Source organism: Nansenia antarctica (genome assembly GCF_963989245.1).
Source record: "Nansenia antarctica genome assembly, chromosome: 15".
Classification (NCBI taxonomy): Eukaryota; Metazoa; Chordata; class Actinopteri; order Argentiniformes; family Microstomatidae; genus Nansenia; species Nansenia antarctica.
The window spans coordinates 306903-332500 of NC_137685.1; the positions used below are offsets into that span (position 1 = coordinate 306903).

The 25598-nt window shown below is 44.4% G+C and overlaps 2 protein-coding genes across 2 annotated transcripts in view; both read right to left on the reverse strand.

The window, feature by feature from the left end:
- Window positions 1-2680: 2680 nt before the first annotated feature.
- On the reverse strand, window positions 2681-15368 carry LOC308170761 (solute carrier family 2, facilitated glucose transporter member 11-like; the record flags this gene model as incomplete). Its single annotated transcript, XM_080545597.1, has 12 exons — window positions 2681-2869; window positions 3114-3241; window positions 3383-3458; window positions 3584-3685; window positions 4289-4399; window positions 4713-4900; window positions 6210-6358; window positions 6959-7088; window positions 8481-8605; window positions 12341-12501; window positions 14783-14881; window positions 15345-15368. 12 exons carry the CDS (start codon window positions 15366-15368, stop codon window positions 2681-2683), a joined length of 1482 nt encoding a protein of 493 aa, XP_080401723.1.
- A 5133-nt stretch (window positions 15369-20501) lies between these two features.
- Window positions 20502-25598, reverse strand: part of LOC308170890 (solute carrier family 2, facilitated glucose transporter member 11-like) — a gene marked incomplete at both ends in the record, with an annotated part of 11455 nt that continues 6358 nt past the window's right edge. Inside the window, 8 exons of the mRNA XM_080545744.1 lie at window positions 20502-20717; window positions 20871-20998; window positions 21105-21180; window positions 21493-21594; window positions 21888-21998; window positions 22789-22976; window positions 23109-23257; window positions 25422-25551. Of these exons, the coding sequence (XP_080401870.1) occupies window positions 20502-20717; window positions 20871-20998; window positions 21105-21180; window positions 21493-21594; window positions 21888-21998; window positions 22789-22976; window positions 23109-23257; window positions 25422-25551 (1100 nt within the window). The remainder of the gene's footprint in view (window positions 20718-20870; window positions 20999-21104; window positions 21181-21492; window positions 21595-21887; window positions 21999-22788; window positions 22977-23108; window positions 23258-25421; window positions 25552-25598) is intronic.

The following is a 25598-nucleotide window of genomic DNA, read 5'->3' on the forward strand; positions in this document are numbered from 1 at the left end:
GAAGTGGACGGCTGTTTGACTGCTTAAAAACATCTCCATAAGAAATTCTATCATGTCTCTGTGGCCTATACATGCATGTTGATATGAAAACACTTAGTTATCTCCACTATTGCAAGCATAGGAAGTATATCATTCAATCTGAGAAGTCATCTGAGAAACAGAAACTCTGTTTTAGTCAAACTGAGAGTGGTGTGTTGATGGCAGTCCACTTCCACTATACTATATACTATATACTATACTCTACCTGCCACTATACTATAATACTATATACTATACTCTACCTGCCACTATACTATAATACTATACCTGCAGCAGAAAGACTTGCTGAGGGATACGACTGATGCGTGTCTGTGTGAGCCTGCAACACTCCAACTAAGTGTCAAATACAGAATCCTGAACTAACTTTAAACGTTGGCTTAGCTACATTTAGACAATATGTTCTTTATTATTATTATGGAATTTTTAAAACAGATTTTTTAAAATCACATAATGTGAAATTGATTCTGGATCTTCAACAGGGACCAAGTTCAGGTTTGACTATTAGAAATTGTAAGAGATGTAAGAGATGTAGGATATATTTTATTAACTTATTGATCGCCCTGTTCGCTTTGTGCACAGATTTGTTTTTATCGATTGTTCATTGGAATGTTGACGCGCAGTTCTCTAAGTTATGCTAAACACAAGGCCTGGAAGAGACAATGTGAGTGTGTGTGTGTGTGTGTGTGTGTGTCTGTCTGTCTGTCTGTTTGTTTGTGTGTTTGTGTGTGTGTGTGTGTGTGTGTGTGTGTGTTTGTGTGTGTTGCTCTCTGATGCGTGGCTTTTGTCCTCAGAATGTAATTAAGCAGAAGGCTTTTAATCACCATTTGTCAGATAAATTTCCTCTAAGTTCAGAACATTCCACCTTTATTTATAGTGTCATTGTTGTGATTGTAACAAGTGTATAACATTCATATATATATATTATAGATATATATGAATGTTAGTTGATTTAATCATTTTCAGTGGGATCCTGTATATAATTATATAATGTCCTGTTTGTTTTTTCTTGCCAATTATGTAGAGGGTGTAAAAGGTTTTGGAGGTTTTGGTAATTTTGATTGAAAAGGTTTCCTCTCTGCGCTGGACCTGGGTTGCTCCGCTGGACCTGGGTTGGAGTAGATTAATAAAAAGGTTCAAATACTTTTGCGTCAAATCTACTAACCCAGGTCTGCTGTGCACAACCCGTTACCTGGATACTCTCTATGGATATAAATGTGTGTGAGGCTGGGGATGGGAGGTTGTTCACTGGATGGTGACAGTAGTGTTGCTGTCTGCTGTGCTTCACCTGCTCTGATTGGATGACCAGTGTCAGTGTCACCTGCTCTGATTGGATGACCAGTGTCAGCTGCATGACGCCCCGTGGCTCTGACCACCAGCCTGGCTAGGGTTAGGGTTAGTACCTCTGACCCTCTCCGGTATTGTGATGCACATGACACAGTGGAGGAGGCAAAGGCCTATTTTGTGTTATTTATTGGATAAGTGAGAGATTCTTTCTAGAAATACACTCTTATATTAGGCTATATTTTGTGATTGCGGCACACTGGGAGTAGCCCGTATGCTAATCACACTGGGAGTAGCCCGTATGCTAATCATCATCTGGTACACTGGGAGTAGCCCGTATGCTAATCATCATCTGGTAGTTTTGTTTGTCTCATCTTGGTACTCACATTTAAAGATGTTTTTATTGATCGTGTAGATATACTCTGTTCTGTTTCTTGTCTTATTATGTTGGTCTGTTGCAAAGTGCCTTCCCATACTGACGCACAGCAGTGGATTAAACAGCTAGAATAACGGACCTCTAAAGGGTGAATCAACATAGTGACACTTTTGTATTAAACATGCACACAAACATGTACATTTGTATATGTATGTTACCTTGGTATTTTATCATTGTACTCGGCAAGATTCTTTAAACATTTGAGTTACATGTTTTGTTATAAAATCTTTGGACATATTTCAATATAAGCATACTTTTCTATAGATGTTTGTTTTTGTACACTGTTTTTGAAGTCTGTCGTCTCTGTTTAATCGCTACAGAGGTGAGGATGAAATAAAGATGTATTTGAAACTGTTCTTGAGTTCTCTTCGTGTTGTTATTAATGTGCTGTAGATTTGAACGAGTTTACAAATGATGATTTCATTAATGCAATATTCAAAATCTATAGTAGGCTATTAAAAAAAATAGCCTACTACATAAAATTGTTAGACAGCTTGACTCGGTTTAACTGCAGAACATTGTACAACATGCATTCCAGCTAAATGGTTAATGACAAATGACATTTAATCTCAAGGGTCATTTCTAAATGAGTTTATTTCTCGACTCACATTCAGCATAAGCTCAGAGCTGGCAGCTTCCAGGTGTAGACATAGTAAATGCATCTCTAGTCCAGCAACAGTTTATATGTACCGGTATTCTGTTTGAAGTTGCATATCATTGCTGGCTCACTATGGCAAGTTTCAATAAGTTAAGAAATACAAAAATCTTTTTTCAGATATGGTTAAATTAAATGAAGTGTCTTTTCATGATAATATACCATACTGACTTGGCACTTAAACAAATTAATGACTTAATGTCAGGCAAATACATCATATAATGTATTTGGAATTTTAGATAAATAAAAAATGCAGAACACAAATATTTTTATAATTTTGTTGCTAGAACAAAATCAGCCATGTCAGTCGCCCTGTTCTTATAGTTCAGTTTGTTAAAGTCCTCCTGGATCTCCACCATCGTCTTTCCGTTGGTTTCAGGTATGAAGTAAAGCATGAACGCTGCGCTGAAGACGCAGTAAGCCACAAAGATCAGGAAACAGTATTGTCCCAGTCCATCCTGAACACAGACACACACATATGAACAGTTATTTACCATCATCAAGTCAAGGAACATATATTGGTGAAAGAATGACAGATATATTTGTTTGCTAACACTCAGGGCCTATCAACCTATAATAGAGTTCTGATAATACCTCATGACACTGAATATCTCTACTTCAAAGAAAAGTATGTATTACTATTAGGTACTGTTTAATAAACATTCTGCCAGTATGAAGTGTTGAGGTGAGTCGGAGTCTCACCACGATGTAGGGGAAGAACATGCCGATGAGGAACAGGCCCAGCCAGTTGATTGTGCCGCTGATGACGTAAGCAGACGGACGCCAGGCCTGCAGGAAGAGGTCTGCAGGCAGCGCCATGGAAACGCCCGCTGGAACACAACAGAGATTCTTTACTACCTGTTTACCTGGATCCCAACACAGCACATCACTCAACCCACTGCAGTGGATCTAAGGCATGACACAGGAAGTGATTGGCGTTTGTAGGCAGGCTTAGGGTCAGAGTTACTCACAAGGTCCGAGTCCATACACACAGATGACAGAGAAGATGAGGGCGATGTTCATGTAGGGGACCCAGGAGTACAGGTCCTGTAGAGAGACGCAGCGTTACCTCAGGCATGATGATGCAACACAGACACAGATAAGCCCTGGATGTAGAGGACGTGTATATACCTGTATATATGTATATGTATATGTATACATAATGTATATACCTTCATAGACAGCATGACTATCAGCACTGACATGGCCACACCCATCATCAGGTAGCCGTATCCCATCAGCTTCTTCCTGCCAGCGCGGTCGATCAGGAAAGACTGAGACACAACAGAACATGAGGCTGAATTAACCATGGTTGATACTTGTGACAGCAGACTTTTATTCAGAAAATGTTTAATACATTTCACCATTGCGGAAAATCAATGACACACTCGCCAGTCAATACAATTTGTAATGCAATGGATTCGATAAGTAATCCCCACTACTACCTAGTTAGTGTAGCGTAGTGGGGATTACTCACCGAATCCATTGCATTGCAATGTTTTGGCTTGATTAACTTGATTAGTGTGTCATTGATTTTCAACAACTGTTGAAATGTATTTACATTTTTCAGAATAAAAGTCTGAACATTTGGTCGGTTGCCGACTTGTTCACGCTTTCACCAGCTGCTGTCACATGTGATTATGATTATGATTATGATTATGATTATGATTATGATTATGCCCAATGCGCATTTCACTCATTTCACTCTATGAAGTCGAGCTTTGGAACTTCCTCCTCTTTGTGTTAACACATAACAGTTATGTGAAAGGTGATCGACCATAGAAATGACCTGTATCCTAACCCTAACAGCTTTAGAGTAATGTTATTGTTTGCTGTATGTGATGTAATATCCTGTCCTACCCTAGTCTGATACTCACACAGAGGGAGACGGTGATGAGCTCTGTCGTTCCAATGCCGATGGACAGGTAGTGCATCTTGTCCTCGGCCACTCCAGATTCACGGAAGATGTCAAAAGCGTAGAAGTAAAGCTGATAGATAAAGACAGTAGAGAAATTAAGGGGTCAATGTATTCATCTTGCCAGCCAATTTGATCTTTAAGGGTGTAACAAAAGAGTAATGTTCATAGTAGTAGATCCTGGATGAAACAAATACACAACAAGATCTGGGATAAGATCAAAGAAGAATGACAAGAGAGGACAGAGAGGGAAGCAGTTTATCAGAAGTGGATAAGATTATGAATCAGCTCTTCAGTTGTATATGTGTATATCGGGTACTAAATGACATTATCAGGTAAAGGTTTTGACACTAGATTGTGTGATATGGGTTAAATAATTCACTCACAGCGTTAATGCCACAGAACTGAACCCCGGCACAGGGGATGGCCAGCGCCAGCAGCTGCCACCTGACGCAGCGAGACCGCAGCACGTCCAACACCGTCTTACTCTTCTGGCCCTGGGAGCTGACCCTCTCCTTATCCATGTCATCCATCTCCAGCTTCAGGTCGTCCTCCTGCCACAGCCACTGTAGGGCTACCACACACACACACACACACACACACACACACACACACACACACACACACACACACACACACACATATATATATCAATATATTCTCAACACACTTTACAACGGCCTCTCATTCACACATTCACACACACATTCACACACCAATGGCGGCAAGCTACCATGCAAGGTGCCGGCCCGCTCACTGGGAGCAATTTGGGGTTCAGTGTCTTGCCCAAGGACATTTCGACATGTGGCCAGCCGGGGCTCAAACCGCCGATCTGCCAACCTTGCGATCATTAGACGCCGGCTCTACCTCCTGAGACACAGCCTCTACCTCCTGAGACACAGCCTCTACCTCCTGAGACACAGCCTCTACCTCCTGAGACACAGCCTCTACCTCCTGAGACACAGCCTCTACCTCCTGAGACACAGCCTCTACCTCCTGAGACACAGCCTCTACCTCCTGAGACACAGCCTCTACCTCCTGAGACACAGCCTCTACCTCCTGAGACACAGCCTCTACCTCCTGAGACACAGCCTCTACCTCCTGAGACACAGCCTCTACCTCCTGAGACACAGCCTCTACCTCCTGAGACACTGCCTCTACCTCCTGAGACACTGCCTCTACCTCCTGAGACACTGCCTCTACCTCCTGAGACACTGCCTCTACCTCCTGAGACACAGCCTCTACCTCCTGAGACACAGCCTCTACCTCCTGAGACACAGCCTCTACCTCCTGAGACACAGCCTCTACCTCCTGAGACACAGCCTCTACCTCCACCAGCCTCTACCTCCTGAGACACAGCCTCTACCTCCTGAGACACAGCCTCTACCTCCTGAGACACAGCCTCTACCTCCTGAGACACAGCCTCTACCTCCTGAGACACAGCCTCTACCTCCTGAGACACAGCCTCTACCTCCACCAGCCTCTACCTCCTGAGACACAGCCTCTACCTCCTGAGACACAGCCTCTACCTCCTGAGACACAGCCTCTACCTCCTGAGACACAGCCTCTACCTCCTGAGACACAGCCTCTACCTCCACCAGCCTCTACCTCCTGAGACACAGCCTCTACCTCCTGAGACACAGCCTCTACCTCCTGAGACACAGCCTCTACCTCCTGAGACACAGCCTCTACCTCCTGAGACACAGCCTCTACCTCCACCAGCCTCTACCTCCTGAGACACAGCCTCTACCTCCTGAGACACAGCCTCTACCTCCTGAGACACAGCCTCTACCTCCTGAGACACAGCCGCTCCTACAAAGTGATCTCTGATCTCATAGAGCTGAAGGATCTCTGGGTTCATAGCGCTGTTCAGCCCAGCTCACCTTTCTTGCAGCCCTCCGTGTCGCCCTTGTCGATGTAGAGGTAGCGGGGCGCCTCGGGGAAGTACAGCAGAGCCAGGAACTGCAAGATGGCAGGAAGACCGCTGAGGGCCAGGAGGTACGGCCACATGTCATCTGTACCCATCAGCTCCCTAGGAGGAGGGAGAGAGAGAGACAGAGAGAGGGAGGGAGTGAGAGAGAGAGGGAGAGAGAGAGGGAGAGAAAGAGAGAGAGAGACAGAGAGAGGGAGAGAGAGAGAGACAGAGAGAGAGAGAGACAGAGAGAGAGGGAGGGAGGGAGAGACAGAGAGAGAGAGAGAGAGAGAGAGAGAGAGAGAGAGGGAGAGGGAGGTGAATGACACCTCACATTACCATCGTCCCATCTTTAATAGGGAGTCAAACAGCTCTGTGTCATTGTTCTGTGTACATTATGTCATTTATTCATCTTGACTGATTAGCCAGATGAGCTCTTTAATATCTTGTATCTATGGTAATCCAGTGCACACGGTTCTGACGTGGAGAAGCTGTCAGCTGGAACAGGGATTTGGTGTATGAGAGCCCTGGAGGTTTTCCTCCTCCTCTTTAATAAGTGAGAGAGTTGTGGTTTTACACTGGGTTAGGGTTAGTATGTGTTGGCTATCTGACATGTAATACTGAAAGTCGAAACTCTTTACAACTCTGGATGACTGTTATACAACTGTACAGTATGATGTAGTACATGTAAGGTAAGGTTTTACATGTCAAATCACTGACCTGATGCCAACTATCTGACCCATGACTTTCCCAAAGGCAATAAAGATGGAGCTGGAGAGTGTCAGGAACCCTCTGAGTTTCTTCGGAGCGCTCTCGCCCAGGTACATCAGATGGACACTCAACCCCAGGCCTGAACACATGAGAGGCAGACAGCAGAAGATGTCACAGATAAGAGAGTCCTTCAAAGACTGCAGGCAGAATCTCACATCCAGTCCACATGTACACATACAACCTACAGATGCCCCCCCCCCCCTGACCTGACCCCTATCTATCTACCCTCCCTCCACCCAGAGAGCTTTGGACTGTCTGGACATGAACACTTGAACACTTGTTTTTTTGCACTTCTTATATTTATATATACTATGATGTTGGTTTGCACTGTCTTGTCCTGTCTTGCACCTGTCCTGCTGTAAACCGTGCTCCACTGTCCCAAACCTAATTCCTAACATGTTTACATGTCATGGCAATAAAGTCTTCTGATTCTGATTCTGATTCTGATTACAGTCCACATGTACACATACAGCCTCCAGTCCACATGTACACATACAGCCTCCAGTCAGGGCTTGTAGTACCCCTTGTTAAAATAAGAGGGAACAGCATACCCCTTGTTAGATTTAGATTTTGGAAGAAAAATAAATAACAATAACATGAAGACAAGTTGTTATCAGAAACACGCTTCTGAAAAGTAAGAAGGAATCTGAAGAAGGAACTGCACAGACGTGTTCATATTGATTACATAATTGGCATCTCAGGAATGCAGATGGATTCTGTCTCAGAGGCGGAGGAGGAGGACGACTCCCCCAGTTTCTCATGCTCTTATCTGCTACAGGGAAACTGGGCTAAAGTTGCTCTGGTCTCAGCAAAATATTGATCTTCAAGTAGAACAGGTGATATAATAATTGTGACAGGGTCTGGCTAAAAAGTCCTCAGTAGGACATGGTCATTTCTCTGTTTGTTTCCAGATTATGAACATTTTTCACCAGACCGTGTCACAATTTTCTTAGGGGGCAATAGGCTATGCACACTCTTCTGCATTCCCACTCTGCCATGTACTTTATTTCCGGTGTTAAGTCCCTCCACCGGCGCGCGTATTTAAAAACCATGGCTGCGTTCTTTTTTGTTTTCTCTGCAAGATTTACCAAAGCTTTCAATCACCGATGTGGGTCGATTTATCCAGGAATCTTGTGCTACCATAGCAAGTAAAAAGGAAAAGGGCTTTAAACTATATAAATATGTTTCAAGCTACATCGGAAATGAAGTACATGGCAGAGTCGTAATGCGGAAGAGAGTGTGCATATAGCCTATTCCTTTATGTTCTGGCTGTATTCCTGCTCTTACGTAATGAGAATGGACCAAGAGACACATGTTGTGTGAAAATATGTGGGACAATGTTCCCTTGATTCCCTTGATTGAATTCCTTTGATAACCCTCCACCCATCTCCCAATATAGAATTTATACATGAAGGAATATATAATAAAATCATGGAGACATTTTTGGGTAAAAAAAGAACCTCACACATACCAACGTTGTACCCGTAGAGGAACCGGCCCAGCAGAATCATCTCAAAGCTCTTGGCCGTGCGGCTGAAGACCATCAGCAGAGCCGCCAGCACCGCCACCACGTTGTTGAACAGCAGAGTCTTCTTCCTGCAGACGGAGGAGAGAGAAGAGAGGCTGTCACACAGAGAGAAGAGAGGCTGTCACACAGAGAGAAGAGAGGCTGTCACACAGAGAGAAGAGAGGCTGTCACAGAGAGAAGAGAGGCTGTCACACACAGAGAAGAGAGGCTGTCACACAGAGAGAAGAGAGGCTGTCACACACAGAGAGGAGAGAGGCTGTCACACAGAGAGAAGAGAGGCTGTCACACACAGAGAAGAGAGGCTGTCACACACAGAGAGGAGAGGCTGTCACACACAGAGAGAAGAGAGGCTGTCACACACAGAGAGAAGAGAAGAGAGGCTGTCACACAGAGAGAAGAGAAGAGAGGCTGTCACACAGAGAGGAGAGAGGCTGTCACACAGAGAGGAGAGAGGCTGTCACACAGAGAGGAGAGAGGCTGTCACACAGAGAGAGGAGAGGCTGTCACACACAGAGAAGAGAGGCTGTCACACAGAGAGAAGAGAGGCTGTCACACACAGAGAGGAGAGAGGCTGTCACACACAGAGAAGAGAGGCTGTCACACACAGAGAGGAGAGAGGCTGTCACACACAGAGAGGAGAGGCTGTCACACACAGAGAGAAGAGAGGCTGTCACACAGAGAGAGAAGAGAGGCTGTCACACAGAGAGGAGAGAGGCTGTCACACAGAGAGAAGAGAGGCTGTCACACAGAGAGAAGAGAGGCTGTCACACAGAGAGAAGAGAGGCTGTCACACAGAGAGAAGAGAGGCTGTCACACAGAGAGAAGAGAGGCTGTCACACAGAGAGAAGAGAGGCTGTCACACACAGAGAAGAGAGGCTGTCACACAGAGAGAAGAGAGGCTGTCACACACAGAGAAGAGAGGCTGTCACACACAGAGAGGAGAGAGGCTGTCACACAGAGAGGAGAGAGGCTGTCACACAGAGAGAAGAGAGGCTGTCACACAGAGAGAAGAGAGGCTGTCACACACAGAGAAGAGAGGCTGTCACACAGAGAGAAGAGAGGCTGTCACACAGAGAGGAGAGAGGCTGTCACACAGAGAGAAGAGAGGCTGTCACACACAGAGAGAAGAGAGGCTGTCACACACAGAGAGAAGAGAGGCTGTCACACACAGAGAGGAGAGAGGCTGTCACACAGAGAGAAGAGAGGCTGTCACACACAGAGAGAAGAGAGGCTGTCACACAGAGAGAAGAGAGGCTGTCACACACAGAGAAGAGAGGCTGTCACACACAGAGAGGAGAGAGGCTGTCACACAGAGAGAAGAGAGGCTGTCACACACAGAGAGGAGAGAGGCTGTCACACAGAGAGAAGAGAGGCTGTCACACAGAGAGGAGAGAGGCTGTCACACAGAGAGAAGAGAGGCTGTCACACAGAGAGAAGAGAGGCTGTCACACACAGAGAGGAGAGAGGCTGTCACACAGAGAGAAGAGAGGCTGTCACACAGAGAGAAGAGAGGCTGTCACACACAGAGAAGAGAGGCTGTCACACAGAGAGAAGAGAGGCTGTCACACAGAGAGAAGAGAGGCTGTCACACAGAGAGAAGAGAGGCTGTCACACAGAGAGAAGAGAGGCTGTCACACAGAGAGGAGAGAGGCTGTCACACACAGAGAAGAGAGGCTGTCACACAGAGAGAAGAGAGGCTGTCACACAGAGAGGAGAGAGGCTGTCACACAGAGAGAGGAGAGGCTGTCACACACAGAGAGAAGAGAGGCTGTCACACACAGAGAGAAGAGAGGCTGTCACACAGAGGAGAGAGGCTGTCACACAGAGAGAAGAGAGGCTGTCACACACAGAGAGAAGAGAGGCTGTCACACAGAGAGGAGAGAGGCTGTCACACAGAGGAGAGAGGCTGTCACACAGAGAGAAGAGAGGCTGTCACACAGAGAGAAGAGAGGCTGTCACACAGAGAAGAGAGGCTGTCACACAGAGAGAAGAGAGGCTGTCACACAGAGAGAGGAGAGAGGCTGTCACACAGAGAGAAGAGAGGCTGTCACACAGAGAGAAGAGAGGCTGTCACACAGAGAGAAGAGAGGCTGTCACACAGAGAGAGGAGAGAGGCTGTCACACACAGAGAAGAGAGGCTGTCACACAGAGAGAAGAGAGGCTGTCACACAGAGAGAAGAGAGGCTGTCACACACAGAGAAGAGAGGCTGTCACACAGAGAGGAGAGAGGCTGTCACACAGAGAGAAGAGAGGCTGTCACACAGAGAGAAGAGAGGCTGTCACACAGAGAGAAGAGAGGCTGTCACACAGAGAGAAGAGAGGCTGTCACACACAGAGAAGAGAGAGGCTGTCACACACAGAGAAGAGAGGCTGTCACACACAGAGAAGAGAGGCTGTCACACAGAGAGAAGAGAGGCTGTCACACAGAGAGGAGAGAGGCTGTCACACACAGAGAGGAGAGAGGCTGTCACACACAGAGAAGAGAGGCTGTCACACAGAGAGAAGAGAGGCTGTCACACAGAGAGAAGAGAGGCTGTCACACAGAGAGGAGAGAGGCTGTCACACAGAGAGAAGAGAGGCTGTCACACACAGAGAAGAGAGGCTGTCACACACAGAGAGAAGAGAGGCTGTCACACAGAGAAGAGAGAGGCTGTCACACAGAGAGGAGAGAGGCTGTCACACAGAGAGGAGAGGCTGTCACACAGAGAGGAGAGAGGCTGTCACACAGAGAGGAGAGAGGCTGTCACACAGAGAGAAGAGAGGCTGTCACACAGAGAAGAGAGAGGCTGTCACACAGAGAGAAGAGAGGCTGTCACACAGAGAAGAGAGGCTGTCACACAGAGAGAAGAGAGGCTGTCACACAGAGAAGAGAGGCTGTCACACAGAGAAGAGAGGCTGTCACACAGAGAAGAGAGGCTGTCACACACAGAGAGGAGAGAGGCTGTCACACACAGAGAAGAGAGGCTGTCACACAGAGAGAAGAGAGGCTGTCACACAGAGAGAAGAGAGGCTGTCACACAGAGAGAAGAGAGGCTGTCACACAGAGAGGAGAGAGGCTGTCACACAGAGAAGAGAGGCTGTCACACAGAGAGAAGAGAGGCTGTCACACAGAGAGGAGAGAGGCTGTCACACACAGAGAGAAGAGAGGCTGTCACACAGAGAAGAGAGGCTGTCACACAGAGAGAAGAGAGGCTGTCACACAGAGAGGAGAGAGGCTGTCACACACAGAGAAGAGAGGCTGTCACACACAGAGAAGAGAGGCTGTCACACAGAGAGGAGAGAGGCTGTCACACAGAGAGAAGAGAGGCTGTCACACAGAGAGAAGAGAGGCTGTCACACAGAGAGAAGAGAGGCTGTCACACAGAGAGAAGAGAGGCTGTCACACACAGAGAAGAGAGGCTGTCACACAGAGAAGAGAGGCTGTCACACAGAGAGAAGAGAGGCTGTCACACACAGAGAGGAGAGAGGCTGTCACACAGAGAGAAGAGAGGCTGTCACACACAGAGAAGAGAGGCTGTCACACAGAGAGGAGAGAGGCTGTCACACAGAGAGAGGAGAGAGGCTGTCACACACAGAGAGGAGAGAGGCTGTCACACACAGAGAAGAGAGGCTGTCACACAGAGAGAGAAGAGAGAAGAGAGGCTGTCACACAGAGAGAAGAGAGGCTGTCACACAGAGAGAAGAGAGGCTGTCACACAGAGAGGAGAGAGAAGAGAGGCTGTCACACAGAGAGAAGAGAGGCTGTCACTGTGTGTGTGTGTATGTGTGTGTGTGTGTGTGTGTGTTGGAGTATGAAGTCTCACCGTCCGTGGACCACAGGCAGGCTCCCGCTGTGCACAGCCCCGGCCCAGCCGCCCAGGCTGAACACAGACATCATGAAGGACCAGATCAGCATGTTGGTGGAAGAATCCACCGGAACCTCGTACCTGCCCAGCCACGTCTGGTTCACAAAGCTCTGGATGTGCTGCAGAGGGACAGGGACAGACAGGGACAGACAGGGACAGACAGGGACAGACAGGGACAGACAGGGACAGACAGGGACAGACAGGGACAGACAGGGAGATGTTTGGTTCATGTTTGGTTCAGGTTTTCTCTCAAAAGCAGACTTGTAATCATGTTATGAAGACACAAACGTAAAGTCCAACGCACTTCAGCCAAGTTTAAGATCCGAGGGTTTTGGTGCTCAGCAGTAGAGGACAATATAATAGCAGAATTATTACCTGGGCACTTCTATTAGATTACCCAAAGTAAGACACCGGAGCGCTCATATAGTCTACACGTTTATTGCAGAGGAAAAGTCTTCGGAGGAATACATGTTCTGCATGTATAAGTTCCTCTTGTCTAGACTAGTGAGTGGAGGGCAGGTGCCTTCTGTTGTGTTTTTGGTTAGCGTAGAGTGTTAGACTGTGTCTGGACTGTATTTAGACTGTGTCTAGCAGCATTCTTAGGTATAGGTCAATGTGAACACCCTTTGCACTACTGCTGTTTACAAATACTATCTTTGAACAAACCATATATTAGCATATTGCACATAGCTGCTCTGATATAGCCTCTTTATACATCTGTACAAACCATGCTGTAGCTACATAGCCACCTTAACTGTACATAGCCCATAACTGTATATAGCTCATAACTGTACATAGCTCATAACTGTACATAGCTCATAACTGTATACAGCTCATAACTGTATATAGTTCATAACTGTATATAGCTCATAACTGTATATAGCTCATAACTGTATATAGCTCATAACTGTATATAGCTCATAACTGTACATAGCTCATAACTGTACATAGCTCATAACTGTATGTAGCTCATAACTGTATATAGCTCATAACTGTACATAGCTAATAACTGTACATAGTCCATAACTGTACATAGTTCATAACTGTACATATCTCATAACTGTACTTAGCTCATAACTGTACATAGCTCATAACTGTACATAGCTCATAACTGTACATAGCTCATAACTGTACTTAGCTCATAACTGTACATAGCTACCTTAACTGTACATATCTCATAACTGTACTTAGCTCATAACTGTACATAGCTCATAACTGTATATAGCTCATAACTGTACATAGCTCATAACTGTACATATCTCATAACTGTACTTAGCTCATAACTGTACATAGCTCATAACTGTACATAGCTCATGACTGTACATAGCTCATAACTGTACATAGCTCATAACTGTATATAGCTCATAACTGTACATAGCTCATGACTGTACATAGCTTATAACTGTACATAGCTCATAACTGTACATAGCTCATAACTGTATACAGCTCATAACTGTACATAGCTCATAACTGTACATAGCTCATAACTGTACATAGCTCATAACTGTACATAGCTACCTTAACTGTACATAGCTCATAACTGTACATAGCTCATAACTGTACATAGCTCATAACTGTACATAGCTCATAACTGTATATAGCTCATAACTGTATATAGCTCATAACTGTACATAGCTAATAACTGTACATAGTCCATAACTGTACATAGTCCATAACTGTACATAGCTCATAACTGTACATAGCTCATAACTGTACATAGCTCATAACTGTACATAGCTACCTTAACTGTACATATCTCATAACTGTACATATCTCATAACTGTACATAGCTCATAACTGTACATAGCTCATAACTGTACATACTATCCTACTTGCCATACTGTTCCTATCACTATCACTGACATGTTTTTATATCATGTTTTATATCACTATCTGCACTTCTGGTTAGATGATAAACTGCATTTCATTGTCTGGTACTTCTACTCTGCAATGACAATAAAGTTGAATTATTAATATCTTATTACTACTTTTTGTTTCTTTCTTTGGGCACAATTCCCCCTCTTCTCTCCTTAGTCTTGGTACAATAAATGATCATTAAACTATTAAACTATTCACCTTGTCTCCATGTCGGAGATGTTAAGTAAATAGTGTTTTTTGTTTTGTTTTGTTTTGTTTTGTTTTTTCTTGTTTTTGTTTTGTTTTTTCTTGTTATAACTATTTCTTTTTTCACATGTTCGAAATAAAGCTTTCATTCATTCATGTCCTTGTTCTTCACTGTTCTCATTACATTGTAACTGTGTGTCCTGTGTTTATGTGGCTCAGCCACCCAGACCCTAACCCTGACCCTGGGGGTGTAACACCAATACACTTCCCATCATTTCACTGCCACTCCTCTGTCTTTCTACAGTGATGTAACCCCTCCCAGCTGGTGACTCTTACCTCTGCAGGAGAAGCCATGATGGAGACCTGTAAGCCATACTGGAACGACCCTCCGATGCCCAGGACCACCGTCAACAGGTACAGCCTGCGGTACTGCACCTGCAAGGGAAATCGACATCTTTATGCAAATAAAGAGCAGTTATATAGCATTATATATATCTGTGTTGTGCATTGTTGAGGAGTAGTTCCACTATCAATCTAACTGAGTTTCGCAGCAGCGGTGAAAGTTAAACTAAATCCCAGTAGGCCTTCTAGTGTTTCCAGTATTACTTTTTTTCTTCTTTTTTTTTTGCAATGTAGCGGAGTAAAAAAAAACAAAAAAAAACATAGCAACTAGACAATTGAAAGTTCTATCGGTTAGCAGTTCAACTTCTTCCCTTCAGTAACGTAGGCTAATTGATCATTTAGTCAAATACTAAATCAACACTGGAAGACGATCATGACTGAATCAACACAGTAACACTGATTCCCAGTACGACACTAGGACATTTCTAATTCACTAATAGTGTCTGAATAGTGTATGATATTATGATATTATGATATGGTGATGATGTGACATTACCAGCTCCTTCAGTGCGTCCTTCATCTCTCTGTCCTGGATGCTGCTGGATGCTGCTGGCGGGTCAGATCAGGAGAGACTCTCTCTGCTTCAGCATAATATGGGTTATTATATCCTCTCTGCTCTCTCTGCCGCCCACTTACACATTAATCAGTCCGGGTTGATCATTCAGATGTGTACAATGTGGAGTTTATCATGTGAGGACATGATGATCTTTGGACCGTGAGAAGAGCAGGACTGAACCACTCTTGGAGCTGGAGTTCCTTGACCAAACTGGATCTCGTGGTTAACGCCCGGCGGCATCGCCGTCAAACGTAAACTACCGTCCCTGTTTGTCCCCCCGCGGTTTGGCATTATGTTTATTATGTTTCTGACAAGGAGAGATGGCTGCTGTTATGACGCATCTTCAAAAGAATAATAATTGACCCGTTCTCCTGTGCGTCGTCAGAGGACGTCAGGTGGGACATCTCAACACATGGTCGTTTCTGTATGTTTTATATAGTCCTTATTGCTCCTGTTAGGGTTAGGGTAATATTAAGATAATATTATAATATTATAATCTTAGATAATATATATAATATAATTAATCTAAAATATTCAGAACCAACCCGATAGTTACAACAAACATTACTGCTTGTCAGTTGAAACTAGAGCAATGACAGTTTATGGAGTAGAGATTCACCATGGAGACTTAATGATATAAAGAAATATATATATATATTTCAATTAATTAATTCATCTTACAATATGTTGTACCCCTGATGTTTACACAAATGCACTATTAATGTATTGACAAACATTTTTAGGAAGACAAGGTGGTTATAAACAGGAGTTTAATTAAAATAGTAGAATTATAACTGCTTTTTCATTACATCAGAACTAATAGACAACTCCCTGTTGTGGTGTAAAAGATAAGAGGCACCTCTCATATCAAAACATTATTATGACATAACCAGTTAATCTTGTGGGTATATGCTAATTTTACAAATCATTGGTGCACACTGATACAATGGTCTCTTTTTATTGGTCAGAACCTGGGTCATTTACATTTTACATTTTTGGCATTTAGCAGACGCCTTATTCCAAAGCGACTTACAATCAATACATTTGAGTGCTAAGCATGTGAATCGTCAGTCCACCATTCGTTGCAGGAAGAGTAATCTAGCTCAGGCCCGGGGCCACTGATAGAAGGAGAAACCTTCGTCATGGTAACCTGGGTCATCATATGGTGTTGCTGTTGCAATTATGTGGGTGTTGTTGTAATCAGTTCCATTATGGATCTCAGGGTCACTTTGCAAAGTAAACAAGTTGTGAGTTTTAACACACCTTTATTTAAATAAGGATTACGCATCGACATTGCCTTGATTTCACACAAACAAGCTCCGGGAACATGTTTCTTTGTGTCTAACATTATTTGATTATTTTATTTAAATGTAGTGTAATATTGTATTTCTTTGTGTTCATTTGTGTTTTTTCTCGTCTATAATTTGTCTGTACCTCTTCTGTACTGTGTCATGTTTTTTATGTTGGACCCCATGAGCAGCAGCTAATCCTAACAAACTAAACTGAACTACAGTTTGCTCTCATTTGGATTTTGTTCATTTGTGACCCTGAGGGGGGAGACGTCCGTCCCCTTCCCCTGATGCGCCAACATGACTGTTGTGTCTCACTGATGTTTAGACTTTGGAGTTTGTGAATCCTGAAGTGTCATTTGACAACTGGATGCTGTCTGTCTTTCACAGGAGGGCGGAGAACATCACCTCCACCATTAAGAAGCCCAGCAGAGAACATCACCTCCACCATTAAGGAGGAGAACATCACCTCCACCATTAAGAAGCACAGCAGAGGATGTTCCTCTTGCGGCAGCTGAAGACAGAAAGTGATGGTCAAGTGCTCTCCAGGACCTGTTCCTCTCCAGGACCTGTTCCTCTCCAGGACCTGTTCCTCTCCAGGACCGTATGAGAGACATGTTCCTCTCCAGGACCGTATGAGAGACATGTTCCTCTCCAGGACCGTATGAGAGACATGTTCCTCTCCAGGACCGTATGAGAGACATGTTCCTCTCCAGGACCGTATGAGAGACATGTTCCTCTCCAGGACCGTATGAGAGCAGGAAACATCATCACTGGTTCTTCCCACCCCAGTCACCACCTCATACTAAGACTATCTTGCTCATAATATCCTGCTCTTTGTTTTCTGGTCTGTGAGTACTGTTGTCTGTGAGTAGACTACTATTCAGGTCTGTCTGTTCTCTGTCTCTCTGTCTCTCTCTGTCATTATCTATAATTTACCATGAAGGTAGCATGTAGCATTTCTCTGTAAATATGATGTATTTTTGGTAATAGTTGTATACGTTTACAGTGCTATTAAAGTCTCTTTTGATTGACCCAAACTCAACTATTCTCTGTACACAGTGTTCATTGAATTACTTGGAACCAGATTATTAATATTAAGATGCTTTGTTGCATAGCCTAATTTCCTTGGCAACCCTTCATATTTTAACTGGCAATCTATAAGGCCTTTATACTTTTCTTATATACATTTTTGGCATTTAGCAGATTTATATATAATATTTATATATAATAGTGACATTGTTTCTCAGTAAGCTTTTGAAATACAAAGAACAGGACAAAAAGGAAGAATGTCTTCCCAACTTTGACAGAAATAACGAGGATAAAGTATTGTATTTACAATAAACCATAAGGATATTTGGTCTCCAGAACAATCTGTAGATCAAACCATTTCATGAGCACTGACATCGAGAACGATCTTGGAGTGAGGTGATTTAAAATCTCTCATCAGTATCATTGGACATAAACTATATTGCCATCTATTTGATAAGGAAACAGGTTGACACAACAATACAAACAGAACAGAGAAATGTAAGAAGTCACTTTGAAGATAATTTATTTCCCCACAGTACAGTAGGTTCCTAATTACAACAACAACATAAGTCAAACGGCATGTGACCATATATGGACATCTATCTCAAACAATGAAATATCACCTTGATATGAAATGTTCTATAAATACAACATCCTCAACATACACCACTGGACACTTTATTAGGAATATATGTACACCGTCTTATTCATTCAGGTGGTGTAATGGTGTGGGGAATGTTTTCTTTCTTTGGGACTGTTAATACCAATCAATCATCGTTTGAAAGCCACAGCCTAGAGTGTTGTTGCTGACCATGTGCATCCCTTCATGGCCACAATGTACCCATCTCCTAATGGCTGCTTCCAGCATGGTAATGCACCATGTCACAAAGCAACAGTCGTCTCAGACTGGTTTCAGTGGCCTTCCCAGTCACCAGATCTGAATCCAATAGCAGATTTTCCAATAGCAGATTTACTTTATGGATGTGGTAGAACAGCTTATGGATGTGGCAGAACGGGAGACTCACAGCTTGTTACAGACAGTTCACCTGAGATATCAGGAATTGTGTGATGCAATCATGTCATCTTGGACCAGAATCTCAAAAGAATGTTTCCAACATTTTGTGGAATCAATGCCACAAAGAATTGAGGCTGTTGTGAGAGCAGAGCGAGGCCCTACCCAGTGTAGTGTTCCTAATAAAGCTTTCAGTGAGTGTAGTTGATGAGTATAATGTTCAGATATGTCTATTGTGGGAATGGTGGACATTTCTCCGTAACATTTCTCTTTGGTTTAATCTCATTTGGTTTAATCTCATTTACCTTGATATAATCTCACTCACCATATATATACACATTATGATACCTGGCCATTTACAATTATAGATTACAGGGGCAGTCTCCCTGGAGTAATTTACAGCGAAAGAGAGAGAGAATGTGTGTGTGTGTGTGTGTGTGTGTGTGTGTGTGTGTGTGTGGAGGGGGGAGACCTGAGACAGACAGGCCTTTGGGCCAGGGTTATGGTTACCATAGTAATATGTGAATGTTGGACATACAAAGGCATGCTGGGATAAATCAGTAAACCTTGTTCAACATTTTAAAAAATGTCATTGTTCACAAATCAGTTGAGAATCTTCTTCAACACCAACAGGTTAAAGCACACTAAAAGTGTCCTAATTAAAGCCCCTTTCACACATACAAGCCTTCCCAGTAGATTCCATGCAATTTCCAGGGTCGACGTAAGTCTGAATGCGACTGACCAGGGAAATCCGATTGGCCTATTACCCTGGTCGAGACCATGTATAATTCCATGGAAAGTCCCGAGTCGTGGTAAGTGTGAATGGAAGCCTGAACATTGCCTGGTCTGTCTCCTTTCACAGCTGTCCTGCATCGCGCAACCAGCAGGGCAGAGCGCATAAGAACTGCCCCAGACTCGCTACTGCTAAATATAATTCCACTGGACACTACTTAATTTCCAATCATAGTGGAGGTTTGATATATGGCAGAGTGCATATGTCTAATTGAGTCTTGTATTATGCTTAACACCAAGTTCTCCCATACTCTTCTGATGGAGTAGTATAGTATGTTTATATCAACGGTAATCAAGTGCTTTAGTTGGCAAGTGAACTTGGTGATGGTAAGCACTGTAATACGAGTTGACTCACTGGGGCACGCAAGACTGCCACACCTATCCTATCAGGACCATCATACCTCCGTCCCACATGTATTCATCATCATATTTTTCAATATAAAACGGAGGTATGATATGGCAGATATATATGGTACATGGCAGTCCTACGCGATTTTCTTCAAATAATGGAGCTTTTGCAGAATATCTACTTACTTTCAATGAGATGAAAGGAAAAAACTATCTTTGTATTCTGGTTACAATACAGATGACTGGCCAAAAATTAAGCACACCTAAAGCCAAAGTCAACTAGTGCATGGGACCCTAGTGCATGGGTATGACCATGGGTGTGACCAGGGTATGACCAGGGTGTGACCATGGGTGTGACCAGTGATGTCGTTAAACTTCCAAGGCTTATTAATAGCCCTGGATCTCCGAATCCTGGAAAAAAGTCGCCATCGATTTAGTGCATCGCTGTCGCAAGCCCCCACTCTTCAACCCGAAACTTAGCTAACACCCCCAACCCCCCCACCACCACCACCCCCCCCACGCCCCTCGTCGACAACGAAACGTGGGCCCCCAATGTTTCAAGATCCTAACAAGGCCTCTGAGTCTGACTGTGGTTCAGGTCAGAGCTGTGGAGGAGATGGAGGCCTACAGCGCCGTAGAGTGGCAGACTTCTCCCTGCTGGTAGTGGATCCTCCCAGCTGAGTCCTGCTTGTCCTGGCCCCGGTAGTTCAGCTTGTGGAACTCTCTGGCGATCATCGGCAGCGTCTTCCCTTTGGTCTCAGGCAGGACCAGGCCGACGTACAGAGCAGCCACGAAGCAGACGGCCGCAAACGGGACAAAACAGAACTGTCCCAGCTCACTCTGGAGAGAGAGAGAGAGAGAGAGAGAGAGAGAGAGCAAAGAAAGGCTGTCAAATAGTGGGACATACAGGAAAGGAGAAAGGTATGGTGTGTGTGTGTGTGTGTGTGTGTGTGTGTGTGTGTGTGTGTGTGTTGGGAGGTTGTCTTAACTTACAACTAGAAAGGGGAAGATCATGCCGATGATAAACTGGTTGATCCACAGCATGGAGCCGGCGATCATGTAGGCCGCTGGCCGGGCGGTCTGGTTGAACAGCTCCGTAGGCAGGATGCCCGTCACGCCAGCTGGTTATGGTACATGGAGACTTATCAACACTGTGATCTTACTGTGGGTAATATTCAATGAGGACGATTACATAACACAGTTATGCAGTTGTAGCAGGTGACTGACCTGGTCCCATGCCGAAGCTCAGGATGTAAGTGAAGATGCACGTCATGCTCAAATACGGCATCCAGTCTATGATGTGCTGTCAGAGGGGAAACAAAGCATACAAGTTAATGTGGTGTCATGTTTATGACGCAAAGACATTGGAAAATCAGTGTTGGGGATTAGTGATAAACCTCTGCCTAACCATCCATGTCGCTGGCCTGCAGGGAACCATGTACAAACCTGCCCCCCGGTGGCCTGGCTGAGTGGTGTCTCATAACATTTAATTAACTGAACTCCAGTGGCTTTACAGTGGGTTCAAAGACCACTCTGCTGATACCACTCTTCAGAGAGCAAGCCTGCTACATGGGACAACACGATCCTTCCACTAACAACAATATAATACCAGTACCTCAAATGACAGAGCTATAGTGAAGACGACAGCCCAGCCTGTCATGAGGACGTATCCTCCCATCAACAGAAACCTCCGGCCTTGACGTTCGATCAGCAGGTTCTGAGGAGGTGGAAATAACAATACATGGTTCAGATCATTTACGACACAGAGGTGAGCATGTTCACATAGTCATGTGTGTCAAAATATAATACAGAAACCTTATCATCCAAACAGAATGTCTGGAAAAACGCTCAAACAACCCTTGGAATGCAAGATAGTGTAAAAGGACCTTTTCTCACACAGAAACTATTTCAATAGTCTGGATTAAGGACTTAAGCAGAGAGAGGAGAACAATCTCTCTTTCCCTCCGGGGTCGTTACATAACAGCCACATGATTACTCGGGGATACTCACAGATAGGATACAGGCCGTGAACTCACAAGCGCCCGTGCCGATAGTGATATATTGGATCTTTTCAGGGGCGATCCCTGCCTCTTGAAACACATAGAATGCATAGAAGTAAATCTGTTTGAGTGAAAGAGAGAACAAATGTAAGAGCACCGAGGAACACAGGTACGAATTTCACTTCATCACTCATTCGCAATAAGCTGATTGAGCAAAGCATTTTGCACATTACTGCTCTAATACCCAGCTCCCTCCCCGAGGCTGCCAACCCTGTGGTATAAATCCCTCAGAGGACGCTTTAATTACAGTCAGCTGTTTGCGAGGTGCAGGCTACTAAGACTACAGCTCCAGAGAAACGCTCTGGACTGACTCAACCTCCTCTTCATTACACCTAGTCGTTCACCTCCCGCTCCCCTCGGCGCGACACTGTGAAGCTAAAAGCTTATGTCATCATCAGCATGCATTTTTTAAAAGGTACGGTACAATGAAATGTAAAACGTCAACGCGCAGTATGAAATATTCATAGCTAGTCGATCTCGCATTTCTAATCACGCTGGCGGTGGAACCAGGGGTCCAGCTGAAACCCTTTCCCAGAAGTAAATTTGATCTGACTATGTTTTACTGCGTACAATGGTGTACTTCAGAGGTAGGTAACTTTAATCCCAGAGAGTTCTCTGTCAGGAACACCCTGCAGGAGCATGGGAGTGGGCCTGGGCCTGTCAGCCCCACAGCCAAGACTAATACCAGAGACACGAAATACAGAGACACCACGCTGGCCAGAACACCAGCCTGCTGAGCAACCTTTCTTGCTAAAGGGTACCGCCGTTAAAGAACAAATGAAACATGACCAGGCCTTTCTACTAAGCTTTTACTATAAAGTATACACTACAGTGTCTTAACATTGACTCACCGAGTCGTTACCGCAGAGCTGCATGGCGCTGCTGATGACTATGACAGAGATCAGCTGCCAGCGGACGTTGCGGTCGGCGAACAGTTCCCACGGCCGGCTGGGTCTCTGGCCCTTGGCCTCCGCCTGCTCCTGAAGGATCTCGTCCAGCTCGCTGCGCTGCACCTCACAGCCTCGCAGCCGCCGCAGACCTGCCTCAAATCACAACACAACCTGCGCTTACTCTAATGTATACTGCACGCAAGGTACACACACACACACAAACATACACACACACAAACACACACACACACACGCACACACACATGCACACATGGATCTACCATGGATGCAGGCCTCCTTGTCCCCCTTGTCTATGAGGAGGTATCTGGGGCTCTCAGGGAACCAGGGGAGGGTGAGGAGCTGAAGGAAGCCGGGGATGGCGTTACTGGACAGCAGGTAGTGCCAGACCGGCTCGCTGCCCAGGATCTCCCTGCAAACACACCATCACATGACCACATCAACCATCACATCAACTAGATAACCACCTACAGTTGTTTATTTATAACCTAAACACCAACTACACAACCTAAACATCTACTAGACAACCTAAACATCAACTAGACCACCACCTACAGTACCACTATACAATACTACACAATACTACACTCCATAACCACTAGACAACCACTACAGTCTGTTGTTTATATCTCCCTGCAAACACATCACCATCAACCTAAACATTTACTACACAACCACCTACAGTCTGTTGTTTATTGTACAGTAGGGTTAAGGTTAGGGTTAGTATGTTCACAGTAAATAAGTAAGTAAGTAAGTAAAATGTATTTATACCAGGGTTTCCGTTAACCGGTAATTCCCGGACTTTGTCCGGTATTTTTTTTTGAAGTCCGACAAATTGAAAACTCGTCGGACATAAATGTCCGGTGAAAATAATTCCCTCTAAGCACAATTTGAATACAATTCGCTAAAGTTCACATTCTGATTCCTTCTATTTTAAAAAAGACGAATATATAGGCTATGTATTTATTTTATTATGATATGATTTGACACCGGCATGATGATGACTCCTAATGTGTAGGCTGCCTATGCGAAACAGCGGTTGTTTCCGGTGTGCGCTATAACTCGTGCACAATCGAGTCGAGGCAGAGAGGAGGATAGCGATGTTTCTCTCTGTGATAGTGTGATTATGCAAGCCTTTTCTGAAAGGGATGAGAACCCGATTGTTTCAGCTTCTCCCAGGGAGAAAGTGGTAGAGTTACCATCCTCCCCGAGTCCTACCATACCATCCGCTGACAGCCTATCTCTGCCTGTAACCGGCGAGCGATTGCGTGTCGCTCAAGTAGCTGATCAGTCATTAAACAAATGTTTTTTACATGCAGCTAGTGAGGAATCTGAAATAGGGGGCAACGTAGTTTATTTCCTTAACGATGGGATATTAATGCGTAAATTGTCTCCTCCTAATGCAAATGGTTGTGAGTGGAATACTGTAAAACAAGTGGTTGTGCCTGTGGGTTATAGACAACAGGTGTTATCTGTAGCACATGAGAGCCAGTGGTCAGGACATTTAGGTATAACTAAAACTTATCAGCTGATATTGAAACATTTCTTTTGGCCCGGACTGAAGGCGGATGTTGCCAAGCACTGCCGCTGTTGCCATACTTGTCAGATGGCGGGTAAGCCTAATCAATCCATTCCACCCGCACCATTGCATCCCATTCCTGCTATAGGGGAGCCATTTGAACGTGTAATAATTGATTGTGTTGGACCTTTGCCTAGGACTAAAAGTGGAAGTCAGTATTTGCTCACTACTATGTGCGCTGCTACTCGTTTTCCCGAAGCTGTTCGGTTGCGTAACATATCAGCTAAACGAAATGCGTTCCCAACCAGCGAGACCTGGTTATAGAAATGACGTTGTTTTATTGATAGAAAAAGGGTCAAACTGGAAAGAGAAAATAGAAAACTCACATTAATCCCAAACAATTTAACAAACTTCAGTTAACGTAATGTGGAGTCCGTTCATTGATCGATGCTGTCTGTTCAGTTCCCAGAGGCGCCCGTTCAGCGCTGGACATATAGCGCGCATGCGAATCATGTTATATTATTATATATTATATAGCTCGCATCTAATCGTATCGGATGAGAAATAGACATTAAATGGCATATATAGGCCGCTACACAACAGTAATCACCGCGACAAACAGCTATATTAGATTTGGAAAAAAATATATATAATTTTGAAAAAAATTATTTTTATTATATTTTAATATGTCCGGAATATATCACGTTTGTCCGGTAAATCGAAATCTTCCCGGACACGATGTCCGGCGGCAATTTTTTCTAACGGAAACCCTGATTTATACAGCACCTTTCCCAGACCAAGGGTCACAAAGTGCTTTACATAACAAGAAAAAAAAACACAAGAAAACATAATACAAGAGCGAAAGCCACAGCAGGTTAAAACAGGCAAAACAAGCGAAAATAAAAACAAGTAACAGACAACAGGTGTACAACAGCATCAACAGGACACAGAGAGACAGGCCCTTGGAGCTATCCAAAAGCCTGTCTATACAAGACAGTCTTTAGCTGTATTTTAAAAACCTCGACGGAGCCAGCTGATCTAAGATCCAGTGCCTTACCTGATGCCCACAATCTGTCCCACCAGAACTCCAAACGCTGCGAACACAGCTGACGACAGGGACACGGCGCCTCGCAGATGCTTAGGAGCACTTTCACCAAAGTACATGGGCTGTACGTTCATGCTAATCCCTGAGAGGAGAAGCAGAGTCAGAAGGTTTGATTGAATTTCGTCCGTT